Raw genomic sequence first — 15760 nt, forward strand, 5'->3', positions numbered from 1 at the left:
TATGATTTGTTTAGTAATTGAATTGAAAAAGTGATGTTAAGAAGTGTAATTAAGTTTTTATGTTTTAATGCAGGATCATTGGTGTGTTCTTAATTAGTGGATCTTTAGGATTAAAACAAAAAAAAATTAAAAAATTAACAATTTAATTTTTGAAAACTTAATAATTATTGCAAAATAAAAATTTTAAAACATAGATGAGATACAATTTATTGCATAAGTAACATATAGACAAAGCACAATTAATTTAAACATGATTTGTAGAATATTTTGACCAAATCGTTTTTCAATTGTTCATGCATAACTCGATCACGTTTTATATGAAAGAGAGAGAAACAAAAATGTTTTATATATTTTTCATACCACCCAATCAGAGAGTACCACATATAAGCCTAAGGATCAAGCATTGTAAACCTTATATAAGGTACGTATCTTATAAAATTTGTTGTATTATGCATTTAATTTTAACCAAAATTAGCTTAAGAGAACACTAAGACGTCTAAAACGGTTAAGTACACAAAGTCCTTGGTCACATCTCCTCAGTGTAAACATGTGAGAGCACAAACATTTCATGAGTCATGTGAGAGCGGCTAGATGGATGAAACAATTCAATTGTTGTCTTTGATGTAGTTTTACCACTTTGGTTAATGAGTTCTAAATACAAAAACTCAACCTAACAATTGTGTTGTATCAAACAACAGAATCTTTAACCCATGTACTCACTCTACCTTACATCACATAAAGCCTACCCACGCAAAAACTCCTCCTTTCAAATAAAACTGAGCGAATCTTTTTTGGATCCGTTGGTCAGTCAACATCAAACATTATCTTCCATTTGTACATCATCTCAAGTTTTAGAATGGTCAAAACTAAAGCTTTAACCAAAAAAAAAAGAGAGTACATTTTTATATTTATGTCCAATTCAACTAACCCAAATACACTGCTCACGTCTGTATTTTAACCCAACAATGGTACACATTAAATGCTTCATCTTTTTTCAAAAATTCCCCAACTTCCTCCAAAATTTTCACATAAAAATCACAACTTTTGATGCTACAAACCATTTTCATAAGCAAATCCCAAATACAGTAAAACAAATTTTCATACGCCCATAAGAAAACAGAGATACAGAGAGAGAGAAAAGGTTGAAACTTTGACAATAGTATCGAACGAACCGATTGATTCCTTCCTCTCATCTCATCATTGTTCCCTCAGGTTTACTCCTTTGACCCAATCTTTAGGTTTTCGGATTTGGGTAACCAAAAAGGTTTCGCCTTTTTCGCTTCTTTTGTGAGTTTGTGACACATATATTAGATTTTGATTTCTGGGTGTTGTTCTTTGTATTCGATTAGCTCTGTTTCAATCATAAAGGTTGAATCTTTATCAAATGACGACCAGTTTCGATGATATTTTGGTCTCTTCAAGACAACTCCTTTTGCTTGCTTCGATTTGTTGCGGTGCTCTCATGTGCAAAATCGTAAGTCTTTTGAAATCTTTAGGTCTATGGTGATGATGATGATGATGATGCAGGAATCTTGAATTTGTTGTTTTGGTTTTTGTGTTTTTTGAAGGTTTATGACTTGACTCGTTTCATTAGTCCATTGCTCTTTGGTGTTTATGGAAAACTCGACAGCAAAGTTAGAATGGAATGGAACAATAGGTTTGGATTTTCCCTGATTTGGAGTTTTTGATCTTCTTTTGTGGATTGTGTTTTGAGGAGCAAGTGTTTTGTTTGATACTTCTTACAGGGGATTCTCAACCTTTCATGCTGTTTTAACTTCTGTGGCTTCAATCTACCTCTTGGTGATATCAGATCAGTTTGATGAGAATGTTCATGGTGATGCAGTCATCAATAGTACAACGAGGTTATCGGAATCTGTAATGGGGGTTAGTTTCCAAGATAGTCTCTCTAGAATTGCAAGAACTGCTAGTGAGAGTCAGCGATGAGATTGTCTCTTATGTATTTGGTCTTTTTGTAGATCTCTTTAGGCTATTTTCTATCAGACTTGGCAATGATCTTTTGGCATTTCCCTGCTCTTGGTGGTATTGAATACGTAAGGCATCATATAAGACTTTCCATATTTGTTTATGAACGTTGATAAGAGTTAGCATTTAATTCCGGTTTGGCTGAATGGGTTGGTGTTAGCTAATGGAGCTTTCTTTTGTTACCTGTTTAAGGTTTTTCATCACTTCTTATCGATGTTCGCCATCATTCTTTCTGTCACAAGTGGGCAAAGTCAGTTCTACATATTCATAGTTCTCTTATCAGAGGCCACAACCCCATTTGTTAATCTGCGGTGGTAAGCTTTTTGTGAATTTAGAAAGTCTCTTCTTGAACACTGTTATTGGTTATTAGAATTATGCCTCTAAACATCAGTTGTGGTAATGGCAGGTATTTGGATACTAGTGGTCAAAAAGGCTCTAAGGCTTACACGCTCAACGGGATTGCCTTGTTCTTGGGTTGGCTGGTACTGTTAAATAGACCAAAACAAATCTCTGTGTTTTAGCATTGAAGAAAGATAAACCAAATGTCTCTGCTTTTTTATATATAGGTTGCGAGGATCCTATTGTTTATCTACTTCTTTGTTCATATGTACCTCCATTTCCATCAGGTAAGTTCAATCCCTGAGCTTGATGAGTGAAACAAAGCAGAGAGAAAGATACAATATAGAGACATGAATCTAACAAGCTGGCTTTGCGCACGCAGGTGAAGCAAGTGTTTCCGCTAGGATTTTACAGCCTTCTTACGATACCACCGGCTCTAGCAGTGATGAATCTCATTTGGTTCTGGAAAATCACAAAAGGAATGATCAAAACACTCTCCAAGGCAAAAACATCAGGAATGAAGAAACAGTGATGGCTAGAAAGATTTCCAATTGCATTCACTTTGATCTGTCCATGATAAATTGGTTGATATTCATTCTGTGATTGTCTTTTGATACCTTTTGGGTTTATGAACAAGGATATGTATATTCAAAACCTTTCAGCTGTTTCTTAGGTATTCAACTTGTAAATTTAGAATTAGAATCAGTGTTTCACGTCACTCAAAATTCGATGATGCTACTCTTACCACAAATCGCAGAACGGTTTATGTTTGGTTTGGTCTAAATCGGCTAGTAAACGAATAGCTTAGTACTTAGTAGTCATCCAGATTTCTTTTTGAATCAATTATAGATTTTCCATTTTTTGTGATGCGATTTGTAGATTTGCTATTTTCTCTAAAATCTTTAAGTTTTTGCCATTTTTAAGGTTATAAAAATACGATTAACCACACATATGACCTACTACTAAGAAAAAAAAAAAACTAAACTTAACTTAAATTTATAGTCAAAGACAGATAGTTAAAGCTTTATCTTGTCTAAGAAAATCATGAAAATTGTAAAACATTATTCTTCATTTTCTAAAAAATAGATAATAATCAATGACCACATTATTCATAAGTTCTACAACAAAATTTACACGGATTACACAGTGAAATATAAGCTGTTTAAAACAAAGTGATATGTATTGTGTAGCATATTTCAAGAGAAAAATATTTTCTCAAGTAAACTTCGACTTTATAACATGATCATTTTTTTTTTGGGGTATTTCATAAATTGAATCATATGCTTTTAATTCAAAAATGTATTGAAAGATAGTAATAAAGAAAAAAAATGGTTATGATATATTTTGAAAATCAATTCAGAATCCAATATATGTTATATGTGAACTAATATAAAGTGAAAAAGTAGATGTCGAGAGATAACAAGTGCAACATAGATAATGAGAAAGAATTGGTAGTTAAACGTGTTTGAAAATAATTTATTAAAACTTGGAAAGATAATAATACACATGACTAAAGTAAATATCTTTGAAATCCCATTAATTCATTGGATGAAAGGAATCAGGATTTAGAAGAATACGTGGCATACAATATTAAACAAATTATTACATTCTAAGCCTAGTTTAAACGTTTGGCCATGTAATCATGAAAAATGAGAAAAGATAGGTACATTCATGATTTAAATGATTATATTTGCGTTCAACATTCGTATTGATAGGAGAGGTTTTATATTAAAATCTCGCTCATACAAAATCTAGATTTAAGATTAAATTTTAGAGAAAACATATTATTTTCCCGAAATTCTTTCGCATAAAGTTTAGTGAAACAATTGTTAAAATGATTTATACACGAATCGTTCGTACTTTTCCATAACGATCATATATCTTATTTTGTTTCAAATCTTGACATCCATTTAAATAATCAATTTTTTAATAAATGGTTACATATGGTGATAGTTATTATGTAAATATAAAACCAAACACATAATTAATATAACCTAAAATAGACAAACATAAGGAAGTTGTGAGCGAACAGATACGCTCCAATCTCCATCACATCATCCTTTTAAAGGGAATTCAGGGATTAAGCTGTATTCAAAATTGAGAATGATGAACTTGTAATTCAAGTAATCCCAATACAATTTTATATTATCACCTTTCTTTAGACCTAATGATTTCCTTAATTTGGTCCAACCCATTCCCAAAAAATAGTCTTTGGAGGAGTTCCTGGATTTTAAGAAAACAGAGTATGAATTGTTTTGAGTGATGTCTAGAACTTCGAGTTGGATACCCTTTAGCAGACTTTTCTTCGTAATATCTTTCATCTTCTTAAAGATTAAGAGTATTTGGCTTCTCGGTAAAAGCAAGCGTCCATGTTGGTCAACATCGGTGGGTGTTAGCGTTTTTGATATGATCATATCACCATCTATTCTGAAGTCTTCCATCTTTAAATAACCAAAATTATATGGACAGGCTTGTAGAGATACTGATAACTAACTATGCTATATAGGCTATATATATAGTTCTAAATAAATTTTACTCTTTTAGACTTTCTTTTTTCTTTCCTTTAAATAGCATAAAATGATTAGTTTTAATTTCTCCAAATTTACTAGATTATCAAATATTAATTATGAGATTTCCTCTACCAAACACATTATTATATATAGTTCTAACCCCAATTAATAAGACACATAATACTTATATTTTATTTAATTTATATTATTTGGCAGGGAGTTAAATTTATGTTTCAAACCTTTAAATGCATATAATATTTATGTATCTTTATCAAAAAAAAAAAATCTTAGGTTACTAAGGTAAATATTATATTACATTTATGAGATTAAATGATGGATAGAAAGAAACTTTTAGGAGATACCAGACTTCTCTCATCTATATCTTGTTCCTAAATAATTACTAAAGAGAGAAAAGTTAATTCTAAAAGAAGAAATAAAGAGAAAAAATAATAACCTAACATAAGATCAGACTCATAATTAAAAAATTGCAAAAATAAATAAAGAAATAAATATATATATATATATATATACTTACACTCATATTCTGTTTTTTAAAAGAAATCACACAATTAATCACTGTAATATCCGTGTCTGAAATTTTGGTGATGTCGACCGACACCAGTGTTGGGTGTCGATCGACACCAACAAAATTGGGTTAGACGGTTTAGCTTTTAAATCGTCGGTTTGACTCAATTTCGGTTTGGGAGCAACCCTAGGTCGACTTAAACTAAAGCAGCCATCTTTCTTCTTCACTTTTTGGTGTTTTGACGCTTTCTAAAAGAGAGAAGAGAGAGCTGTGAGTGAAGGTGGATCCTAAGGTGCTAAAGTGAGGCTTGTTAGAGGTTTCTGGAGGCTGTTTTCCAGTGTTCGAACAAGGGATCAGTGGGATTCGTGGTTGTGGGTGTGAAGAGAAGTTGCTGGAGTGTTCTTCTTCTCTGTTTCGTCATCCTTCGAATCCAAATCAGCGGTGAGTGCGTGACTATGGCTTATCTAAGCGTTAAGATTGCGTGATTTGTGTTTATGTGATGTGTGAATTGAATCCTTTGTGTTTGTGATGTTTTTTTGGTGTTTGTGTGGCCTTGTGTGATTGTTATTGGGTTATTTCATCGTGGGAGGTGTTGTGATGGTGCTATTAGGATTCTTGGGTGGCTGAGATCGTCGTTGGATGCGTTTGAGGGTGTGGGTGTCGACCGACACCAGTTTTTAGTAGACTCGACCGACACCAGTTTTCTGTGAGCGTAATATGTGCTTTTGTTTTCCTGTTTTGGCTTTTTGTGACAATGTTGATGTATGGTTGTGATCTTAAATGCTTGTGTGTATAGCCTAGTAGATGGGAGGATCGCTTCACTAAGTATTTGTGATAATACTCACACATCTTATTGTGTTTGTGGTGCATGTAAAGTGTGACGTGGAATCATGGCAATAAGGAGGAGGATGATCTAGGGTCTCAGTTGTTATGTTTATGATTAAGTTAATTGTTGTTGGAACCTGGGTTAGAGGCATGATAGGTTGCTGGTGTAAACTGCGGGTACTGAATGATTAATTGATGTTGGTTTAATATATTTCCGTTGTGCATGATGGTTTGGCTAGGTTAATTAGTAGGTAACTAGGTATGAGACTATTGATTAATGAAAAAAAAAAAAACGGGTCGGGTATTTTCAATCACTTTCCAAAGTTTGGCAGATATGGGGAAAATATTATGCTACTATAGCCTTCAAAAGTTTCATTAATATCTAAAATGCCACCTAACTAAATACAAATTACATTCACTCTCCGAGCGCAAGGCTATAATGCTGTTTCGTAGGAAAACCAATATGGCATGTCATTTTGTAATCTGAGTGCCACTATAAATGTGATATTCATAAATTACCCTTAATGATATTACAAAAGAAATGGTACGACTAAGACAAAACTGGACTGGTAAAAGTGGTATAACCAAGAGATAATAGTGCTCTCATGTGCAAAATCATAAGTCTTTTTAATATCTTTAGGTTTATGATGATAATGATGATGCAGGAATCTTGATTTTGCTGTTACTTGTGTTTTGTTTTTTTGTGTTTTTTGAAGGTTTATGACTTGACTCGTTTCATTAGTCCATTGCTCTTTGGTGTTTATGGAAAACTCGACAGCAAAGTTAGAATGGAATGGAACAATAGGTTTGGATTCTCCCTGATTTTGAGTTTTTGAACTTCTTTTGTGGATTGTGTTTTTAGGAGCAAGTGTTTTGTTTGATGTTTCTCATAGGGGATTCTCAACCTTTCATGCTGTTTTAACTTCTGTGGCTTCAATCTACCTCTTGGTGATACCAGATCAGTTTGATGAGAATGTTCATGGTGATGCAGTCATCAATAGTACAACGAGGTTATCGGAATCTGTAATGGGGGTTAGTTTCCAAGATAGTCTCTTTAGAATTGCAAGAACTGCTAGTGAGAGTCAGCTATGAGATTGTCTCTTATGTATTTGGTCTATTTGTAGATCTCTTTAGGTTATTTTCTATCAGACTTCGCAATGATCTTTTGGCATTTCCCTGCTGCTGGTGGGATTGAATACGTAAAGCATCATATAAGACTTTCCATATTTGTTTATGAACGTTGATAAGAGTTGGCATTTAATTCCGGTTTGGCTGAATGGGTTGGTGTTAGCTAATGGAGCTTTCTTTTGTTACCGGTTAGCTAATGGCTGAATGGGTTGGTGTTAGCTAATGGAGCTTTCTTTTGTTGCCTCTACATCAGTTGTGGTGATGGCAGGCATTTGGATACTAGTGGTCAAAAAGGGTCTAAGGCTTACACGCTCAACGGGATTGCCCTGTTCTTGAGTTGGCTGGTACTGTTAAATAGACGAAAACAAATCTCTGTGTTTTAGCAGTAAAGAAAAATAAACCAAATGTCTCTGTATTTTATATATAGGTTGCGAGGATCCTATTGTTTATCTACTTCTTTGTTCATATGTACCTCCATTTCCATCAGGTAAGTTCAATCCCTGAGCTTGATGAGTGAAACAAAGCAGAGAGAAAGATACATTTTAGAGACATGAATCTAACAAGCTGGCTTTCCGCACGCAGGTGAAGCAAGTATTTCCGTTAGGATATTACAGCCTTCTTACGATACCACTGGCTCTAGCAGTGATGAATATCATTTGGTTCTGGAAAATCACAAAAGGAATGATCAAAACACTCTCCAAGCCCAAAACATCAGGAATGAAGAAACAGTGATGGCTAGAAAGATTTCCAATTGCATTCACTTTGATCTGTCCATGATAAATTGGTTGATATTCATTATGTGATTGTCTTTTGATACCTTTTGGGTTTATGAAAAAGAATATATATATTCAAAACCTTTAAGTTGTTTCTTAAGTATTCAACTTGTAAAGTTAGAACTAGAATCAGTGTTCCAAGTCACTCAAAATTCGGTTACCACAAATTACAGAACGGTTAATTTTTTGGTTTGGTATAAATCGGCTAGTAACCGAATAGCTTAGTACTTAGTAATCATCCAGTTTTTTTTTCAGTTGATTATAGCTTTGCCATATTTTTTGATGGCATTCGTGGATTTGACATTTTGTCTAAAATCTTGTATTTGCCATTTTTTAAGTTATAAAAATACGATGAAACATGCATATGACTTATTTTGTTTGTGTTTAGTCAGTTCCATTTGTTCGAAGGGTTTAGTATTTGTTATAAAGTATGTATTTTAGCCCCAAAAATCGTAAATACAAACATTTTTAAATGCTCAAGAATGGCGATTCTACAAAGTTTTAGCGAACATGACATACTTGTAAGATTTGCTTTGAAAAATGGCATTTTTCAGAATTGAGCCACTAAAGTTAAAGATATAAAACCAAATCTGTTTGTGATGAATATTGGATACTCTCTTCAAATTTTCAATTTTGTGGCTTTCTTGAAAGTTCTCTTGACTTTTAATTGAAATCACTTACAATGTCACTTATGCCATTTTTTGCTAAAATCTTATAGATTCTCCATTCTTGAGCAGTTAAAGATATATCAATCATTTATTTGTCAATGAAATATTATCGTCAACATGTTGTATATCACCTAGTAAACTAAGTTTAATGTCTCTAAAAATTTAAGCTCAAAATTTTAAATGATTATATTTGTGCTCAAAATTTATATTGATAGGAGAGATTTCCAATATAATTCTCGCGCGTACAAAGATTTAAGATTAAAGTTTACTGAAAATATTTTATTTTCTCGATTTTTTTTTTACATAAAGTTAAGTGAAACGATTGTTAAAATGATTCATACACAAATCGTTCTTACTTTTCCATAACAATCATATATCTTATTCAATTTAAAATCTTGACATACATTTAAATAATGATTTTTCGATAAATTATTACATATGAAGATAGTTATTATGTAAATATAAAATCAGAAATAGAATTAATATATAACATAAAATAGAAAAACAGAAGGAAGTTGTGAGTGAACATATACGCTCCAATCTCCATCAGATCATCTGTTTAAAGTGATTAGGGGATTAAGCTGTATTGAAAATTGAGAATAATGAATTTGTAATTCAAGTAATCCCAATACAATTTGATATTGTCACCTTCCTTTAGGCCTAATGACTTCCTCATATTTTTCCAACCCGTTTCCAGATAATAGTCTCTTGAGGAGTTCCTGGATTTTAGGGTAACAAAGTATGAATTGTTTTTAGTGATGTCTAGAACTTCGAGTTTAATACCCTTTTTCAGACCTTTCTTTGTTTCATCTTTCATCTTTGTAAGGACTAACTGAATTTGGCTGTTGGGTAATTGCAAGCGTCCATGTTTATCAAAATCAGTATCTGATAGAGCTTTTGATATGATCATATCTCCATTTATTCTGAAGTCTTCCATCTTTAAATCACCAAAATTATATGAACAGGTTTGGAGATATACTGATAACAAAGAATGCTATATATGCTATATATATATAGTTCTAAGTAAATGTTACTTTTATAGACTTTAGTCTTTATTTCCTTTAAATAGTCTAAAATGATAGTTTTAATATTTTGTAAATTTTACTAGATTATGAAATATTTATTATGAGATTTCCTCAGCCATGCACATAATTAAATATAGTTCTAACCCCGATATGACACATAATATTTATATTTTCTTTAAAATATATTATTTGACAGGGGATTAAATTTATGTTTCAAACCTTTAAATGCATATAGTATTTATGTATCCTTAAAACTAAATCTTAGGTTACTAAGGTAAATGTTATATTATATTTATGAGATTAAATGATGGATAAAAAGAAAATTTTAGGAGATATAGAGACTTTAGTCATCTATATCTTGTTCCTAAATAATTACTAAAGAGAGAAACGTTTATTCTAAAATAAAGAATAAAGAGAGAAAAATAATAATTAAGTTACTAAATAACGTAAGATGACACTCATAATTAAAAAAAAGTTGTAATATATAAATATTTATATATATATAAATATTTATTGTGTTATTTCTTTTTTTTTGTTTTTATTTATTGTGGTTATTATTTTTCTCTCTTTACTCCTTATTTTAGAATAAACTTTACTCTCTTTAGTAATATTTATATATACTTTTTCAAAAGAAATCACACAATTAGTCACTTTCCAAAGTTTGGAAGATATGGGAAAAATATTGTGCTACTATAGACTTTAAAAGTTCCCTTAATATTGTGCTAATGTCACCTCACTAAATACAACTTACATTCTCTCTCTGAGCGGAAGGCTAGAATGCCACTTTGGGAGAAAAGCAATCGGAGTGCCACTATAAATGTGATATTATCTAATTACGCCTAATGAAATTGTAGATGAAATAGTCGCATTATCTCATTATCGTAATTTTTAACTTTTTCTTGATTCATTATGTGATTTTATTTTGTCCATGTGGATCTGTCCATATATGTGTCATACTCCGACCGTCACCTATCCTAGTGGATCTTATGTTCACTCTCAGTCTATGGACTAACATTTTTTAATGGGCCCACCTTTTTCAATGGGGGTCACGTCTTCTTTAACACTATGACCATCAACTCTATCATTAAACCAACTTTTAGTTTTACAAAATACAATAGTTTCCAAAAAGCGTTGCCAACCATAGTAAAAAGGACAAAAATGTCCCTAAATGTGAAAGGTGGGAGTAGCAATACGTGTAAGTGAAGTAAATATATATTAGTTGTAATCAATGGGACTCGACGAGAAAGTATTATGCATTGGACATAGACTGGATACTATATATAATCAGTTTGATTAAGGAAAAAAGCTTAAAAATACATGATCTATTTTTTTTTTGTTTAATATACAGATGGAGATTAGAAAGTTCAAAAGAAAGAAAGGGAGTTCAGCTGTTTCTTGGGCTCTAAAGCTTACACGCTCAAAGGGATTGCCCTGTTCTTGGGTTGGCTGGTACTGTTAAATAGACCAAAACAAATCTCTGTATTTTAGCATTGGAGACAAATATACGAATGTCTCTGCCTTTTTCTTCCAGGTTGGGAGGATCCTATTGTTTATCTACTTCTTTGTTCATATGTACCTCCATTTCCATCAGGTAAGTTCAATCTCTGAACTTGATGAGTGAAACAAAGCAGCGAGAAAGATACATTTTAGAGACATGAATCTAACAAGTTGGCTTTGCGCACGCAGGTGAAGCAAGTATTTCCGCTAGGATATTACAGCCTTCTTACGATACCACCGGCTCTAGCAGTGATGAATCTCATTTGGTTCTAGAAAATCACAAAAGGAATGATCAAAACACTCTTCAAGGCTAAAACATAAGGAACGAAGAAGCAGTGATGGTTAGAAAAGATTTCCAATTACATTCACTTTGATTTGACCATGAAAAATTGGTTGATATTCATTATGTGATTGTCTCTTGATACCTTTTGGGTTTATGAACAAGAATATGTATATTGAAAACCTTTCAGCTGTTTCTTAGGTATTCAACTTGTAAAGTTAGAACTAGAATCAGTGTTTCAAGCCACTCAAAATTCGGTTACCAAAAATCGGTTAATTGTTTGGTTTGGTATAAATCGGCTAGTAACCGAATAGCTTAGTACTTAGTAATCATCCAGTTTTCTGTTTCAGTCGATTATAGATTTGCTATTTTTTGTTGATGGCATTCGTGGATTTGACATTTTGTCTTAAATTTTGTATTTGCCATTTTTTAAGTTATAAAAATACGATCAAACATGCATATGACTTATTATGTTTGTGTTTAGTCAGTTCCATTCGTTCGAAGGGTTTAGTATTTGTTATAAAGTATGTATTTTATCCCCAAAAATCGTAAATACAAACATTTTTAAATGCTCAAAAATGCCGAATCTATAAAATTTTAGCAAAGATGACATATTTGTAAGATTTGCTTTGAAAAATGTCATTTTTTCAGAATTGAGCCACTAAAGTTAAAGATACAAAACCAAATCTGGTTGTGATGAATATTGGATACTCTCTTCAAATTTTCAATTTTGTGGCTTTCTTGAAAGTTCTCTTGACTTTTAATTGAAATCACTTACATTGTTACTTATGCCATTTTTTGCTAAAATCTTATAGATCTCCATTCTTGAGCAGGTAAAGATATATCAATCATTTATTTGTCAATGAAATATTATCGTCAACGTGTTGTATATCACCTAGTAAACTAAGTTTAATGTCTCTTAAAATTTAAGCTCAAAATTTTATCTTTTCAAAATTTAAATGATTATATTTGTGCTCAAAATTTATATTGATAGGAGAGGTTTCAAATTCAATTCTCGCGCGTACAAAATCTAGATTTAAGATTAAATTTAACGAAAAAAATTTTATTTTCTCGAATTTTTTTTTTTACATAAAGCTAAATGAAACGATTGTTAAATAGTCTTTCTTTCCTTTAAATAGTCTAAAATGATAGTTTTAATGTTTTGCAAATTTTACTAGATTATGAAATATTAATTATGAGATTTCTTCAGCCATGCACATAATTAATATAGTTATTAACCCCAATATGACACATAATATTTATATTTTCTTTAAAATATATTATTTGGCAGGGGATTAAATTTATGTTTCAAACCCTTAAATGCATATAGTATTTATGTATCCTTAAAACTAAATGTTAGGTTACTAAGGTAAATGTTATATTATATTTATGAGATTAAATGATGGATAAAAAGAAAATTTTAGGAGATACACAGACTTTAATCATCTATATCTTGTTCCTTAATAATTACTAAATAGAGAAAAATTTATTCTAAAATAAGGAATAAAGAGAGAAAAATATTGACCAAGTTACTAAATAACATAAGATGACAAATATTTATATTTATTCATATATATAAATATAAATATTTATTGTGTTAATGCCAACTCTCTAAATACAACTTACATTCTCTCTCTGAGCGGAAGGCTAGAATGCTACTTTGTGAGAAAAGCAATCGGAGTGCCACTATAAATGTGATATTCTCTAATTACGCATGATGAAATTGTACATGAAATGGTCGCATTATCTCATTATTGTAATTTTTACTTGACTCCTTGTGTGATTTTATTTTGTCCATGTGGATCTGTCCATATATGTGTAATACTCCGACCGTCACCTCTCCTAGTGGATCTTATGCTCACTCTCAGTGTATGTACCAACATTTCTTAATGGGCTCACATTTTTTAATGGGGATCACGTCTTCTATAACACTATGACCATCAACTCTACAATCAAACCAACTTTTAGTTTTACAAAATACAATAGTTTCCAAAAAGTGTTGCCAACCATTGTAAAAAGTCAAAAATGTCCCCAAATGTGAAAGGTGGGAGTAGGAATACGTGTAACTTTTTTATATTATGAGTGTCATCTTATGTTATTTAGTAACTTGTGTATAACTTGGTCACAATAAATATTTATATATATATATATATATATATATATATATATATATATATATATAAATATTTATTGTGTTATTGTTTTATTTTATATAGGTTCTGATCGGTTGCAAAATTATCAATTATTTTATATATTTATTATTTTTAAAATTTTAATATTTATATTATATTAAAAATGTCAATAGTTATAATATTTTAAACTTCTTTGAAGATTTTAATAATTATAATATTTTGAATTTTTTAAAAATCTTCATATTTTAAATTTTTTTAAATTTTTTATTTGCTCAAATTTAGAACTGGATTATACCAAATAATTTTTTTTTTTAATATTTGGATGTTTGCTAAATCAACATTACTGCTTATTCGTAGTTTGAAGCATGTTAGTCTTATTTATAATGATTTGAACTATTGTCAAAAAATATATAGTCGATGTGGGACGTTGTCTATACACTTTTTTTTGTCAATCGAATAATATGTGTGCTTTGAAAAATTTAAACTACAACATATATAGAAACATTGTTAAACTTTTAATAAAAAGAATTATACAAAAATAGTTATAGTCCCAATTTACATCCATCAAAATTCTTTATCAAATTTTCTTGAGAAATACCCTCAAATAGTACTAAAACATGTTTTATGGATAATAGTAGCATACGCTTTATAAATTTCTAAAAATAACACTAATTAACACAATTATAATATTTTAAATATTTTTTATTATTATTTTTAAAAGTTTGGGTTGACTATTCTACATTTAAGGTATAGTTTTAGGGATATTATTTATTAATTATAATTTATGATTTAATTTTAAAATTTTAATTTTTTAATAAGGTGCTAGTTCTAGAAAATATGAAAGTGTGTCTCGTTGTTGTCTTGTCCTATAAAAGTGTCTCAGTTCGGACCAACTCGTTGGAGGATCAAAATCTGATGTGCCCTTTGACCACAATCTATATACTCTCCTACTCTTCTATGTTCTAAGTACCCCTGGACTTATATTGACTAAATAAAAGACATATTTTGCCCCTCTTATTAATTGATTTAATTTAAATAAAAAAGGAAAAAGAAAATGGACGCGGACCCCACTCCACCACCATCTTCTCTCTTCTTCAACCACGATCCCTCTCCACCATCGGACCCAATCCTCCATCGACGAGCTCCTCCTCCGTTTAACTCCATCGTCTCTCTCATCAACACGAGAAGCAATCCAACAACTGAGGTAATACACTTATTCGTATCCATCGTTAAATTCAAAACTCGTTGGCATGAAATGGAGTTGTTGTGGATTGTATTTGTTCCCTATTGAACTATTAACATTGTTGATTTGGATTTGATCCGATTTTTCTTATCCTCATTGTCAATTAGGGATATGAGTCAAATTGGGTCGACTATTTTTCATAATGTTTGCATTGTAACAGTTCAATCGAATTGAATCGTAGGAATGTATTCGAAAATCAGTAGTATGCGTTGGAGTACAACTGGTAGAACTTGGTATAACTATTTGGGCACAACTTGGTATAACTATAATGATAAAACTTGTAATACAAATGATATTCTTTGGTATAACTTGGTATAACTATGAACACGACATAGATTATAATGTTAATTATCCTATTCTATTTCAAGCCACAATGAATAAAAACCATCGAAAAATCATAATATATGATTATGGGGGATATTATGCAACAAGAGAAAATGAACCAAGATAGAATTCAAGAGATAAAGCTCATCAATCTCTTAGAATGGAGACAAATTATGCAGTGGAGAACATGGACGCAGGAAGAAGAAATCTACCATTGCAAGCTGGTTTGAGAGTCAGGGTTCCCGAAGTTGATTGATTGTATTTTGATGTAATATCCTATTTGAACAATTAGGTACAACTTGTTTTTGTTATGGTACAACTTGAATAATTTGAATTTGATTTTCGGACTTTCTTAATTCAACTTGTTTTAATGATATTTAAATTGATATATATTTTTAAATAAAAATATATATTCTTATATTTAAAAAATATTTAAATAATCAAAAATAAGGATTTATTTTAATTAATCAAATAATCAGGATTTATTTGAATTTTTAATAAACATGA

The 15760-nt window shown here is 30.9% G+C and overlaps 1 protein-coding gene and 1 pseudogene across 4 annotated transcripts; both read left to right on the forward strand.

Annotated features, from left to right (window-relative positions):
* Positions 1-982: 982 nt before the first annotated feature.
* On the forward strand, positions 983-3073 carry LOC17881558 (transmembrane protein 56). Of its 4 annotated transcripts, none has more exons than XM_023780849.1 (9): positions 983-1264; positions 1350-1474; positions 1569-1657; positions 1746-1884; positions 1977-2051; positions 2176-2297; positions 2390-2465; positions 2550-2609; positions 2705-3073. In XM_023780849.1, the coding sequence occupies exons 2-9, from the start codon at positions 1385-1387 to the stop codon at positions 2852-2854; spliced, it is 801 nt and encodes a 266-aa protein (XP_023636617.1). In that variant the 5' UTR covers positions 983-1264; positions 1350-1384; the 3' UTR covers positions 2855-3073. The 4 variants fall into 4 exon arrangements, with proteins under 4 accessions (XP_023636617.1, XP_023636618.1, XP_006288470.1 ...); XM_023780850.1 differs by having other exon boundaries at positions 983-1252; XM_006288408.2 differs by having other exon boundaries at positions 984-1212.
* A 3634-nt stretch (positions 3074-6707) lies between these two features.
* On the forward strand, positions 6708-8043 carry LOC17883126 (annotated as a pseudogene).
* Positions 8044-15760: the final 7717 nt, after the last annotated feature.

This window comes from Capsella rubella, unplaced genomic scaffold (genome assembly GCF_000375325.1).
Source record: "Capsella rubella cultivar Monte Gargano unplaced genomic scaffold, Caprub1_0 scaffold_6, whole genome shotgun sequence".
Lineage (NCBI taxonomy): Eukaryota > Viridiplantae > Streptophyta > Magnoliopsida > Brassicales > Brassicaceae > Capsella > Capsella rubella.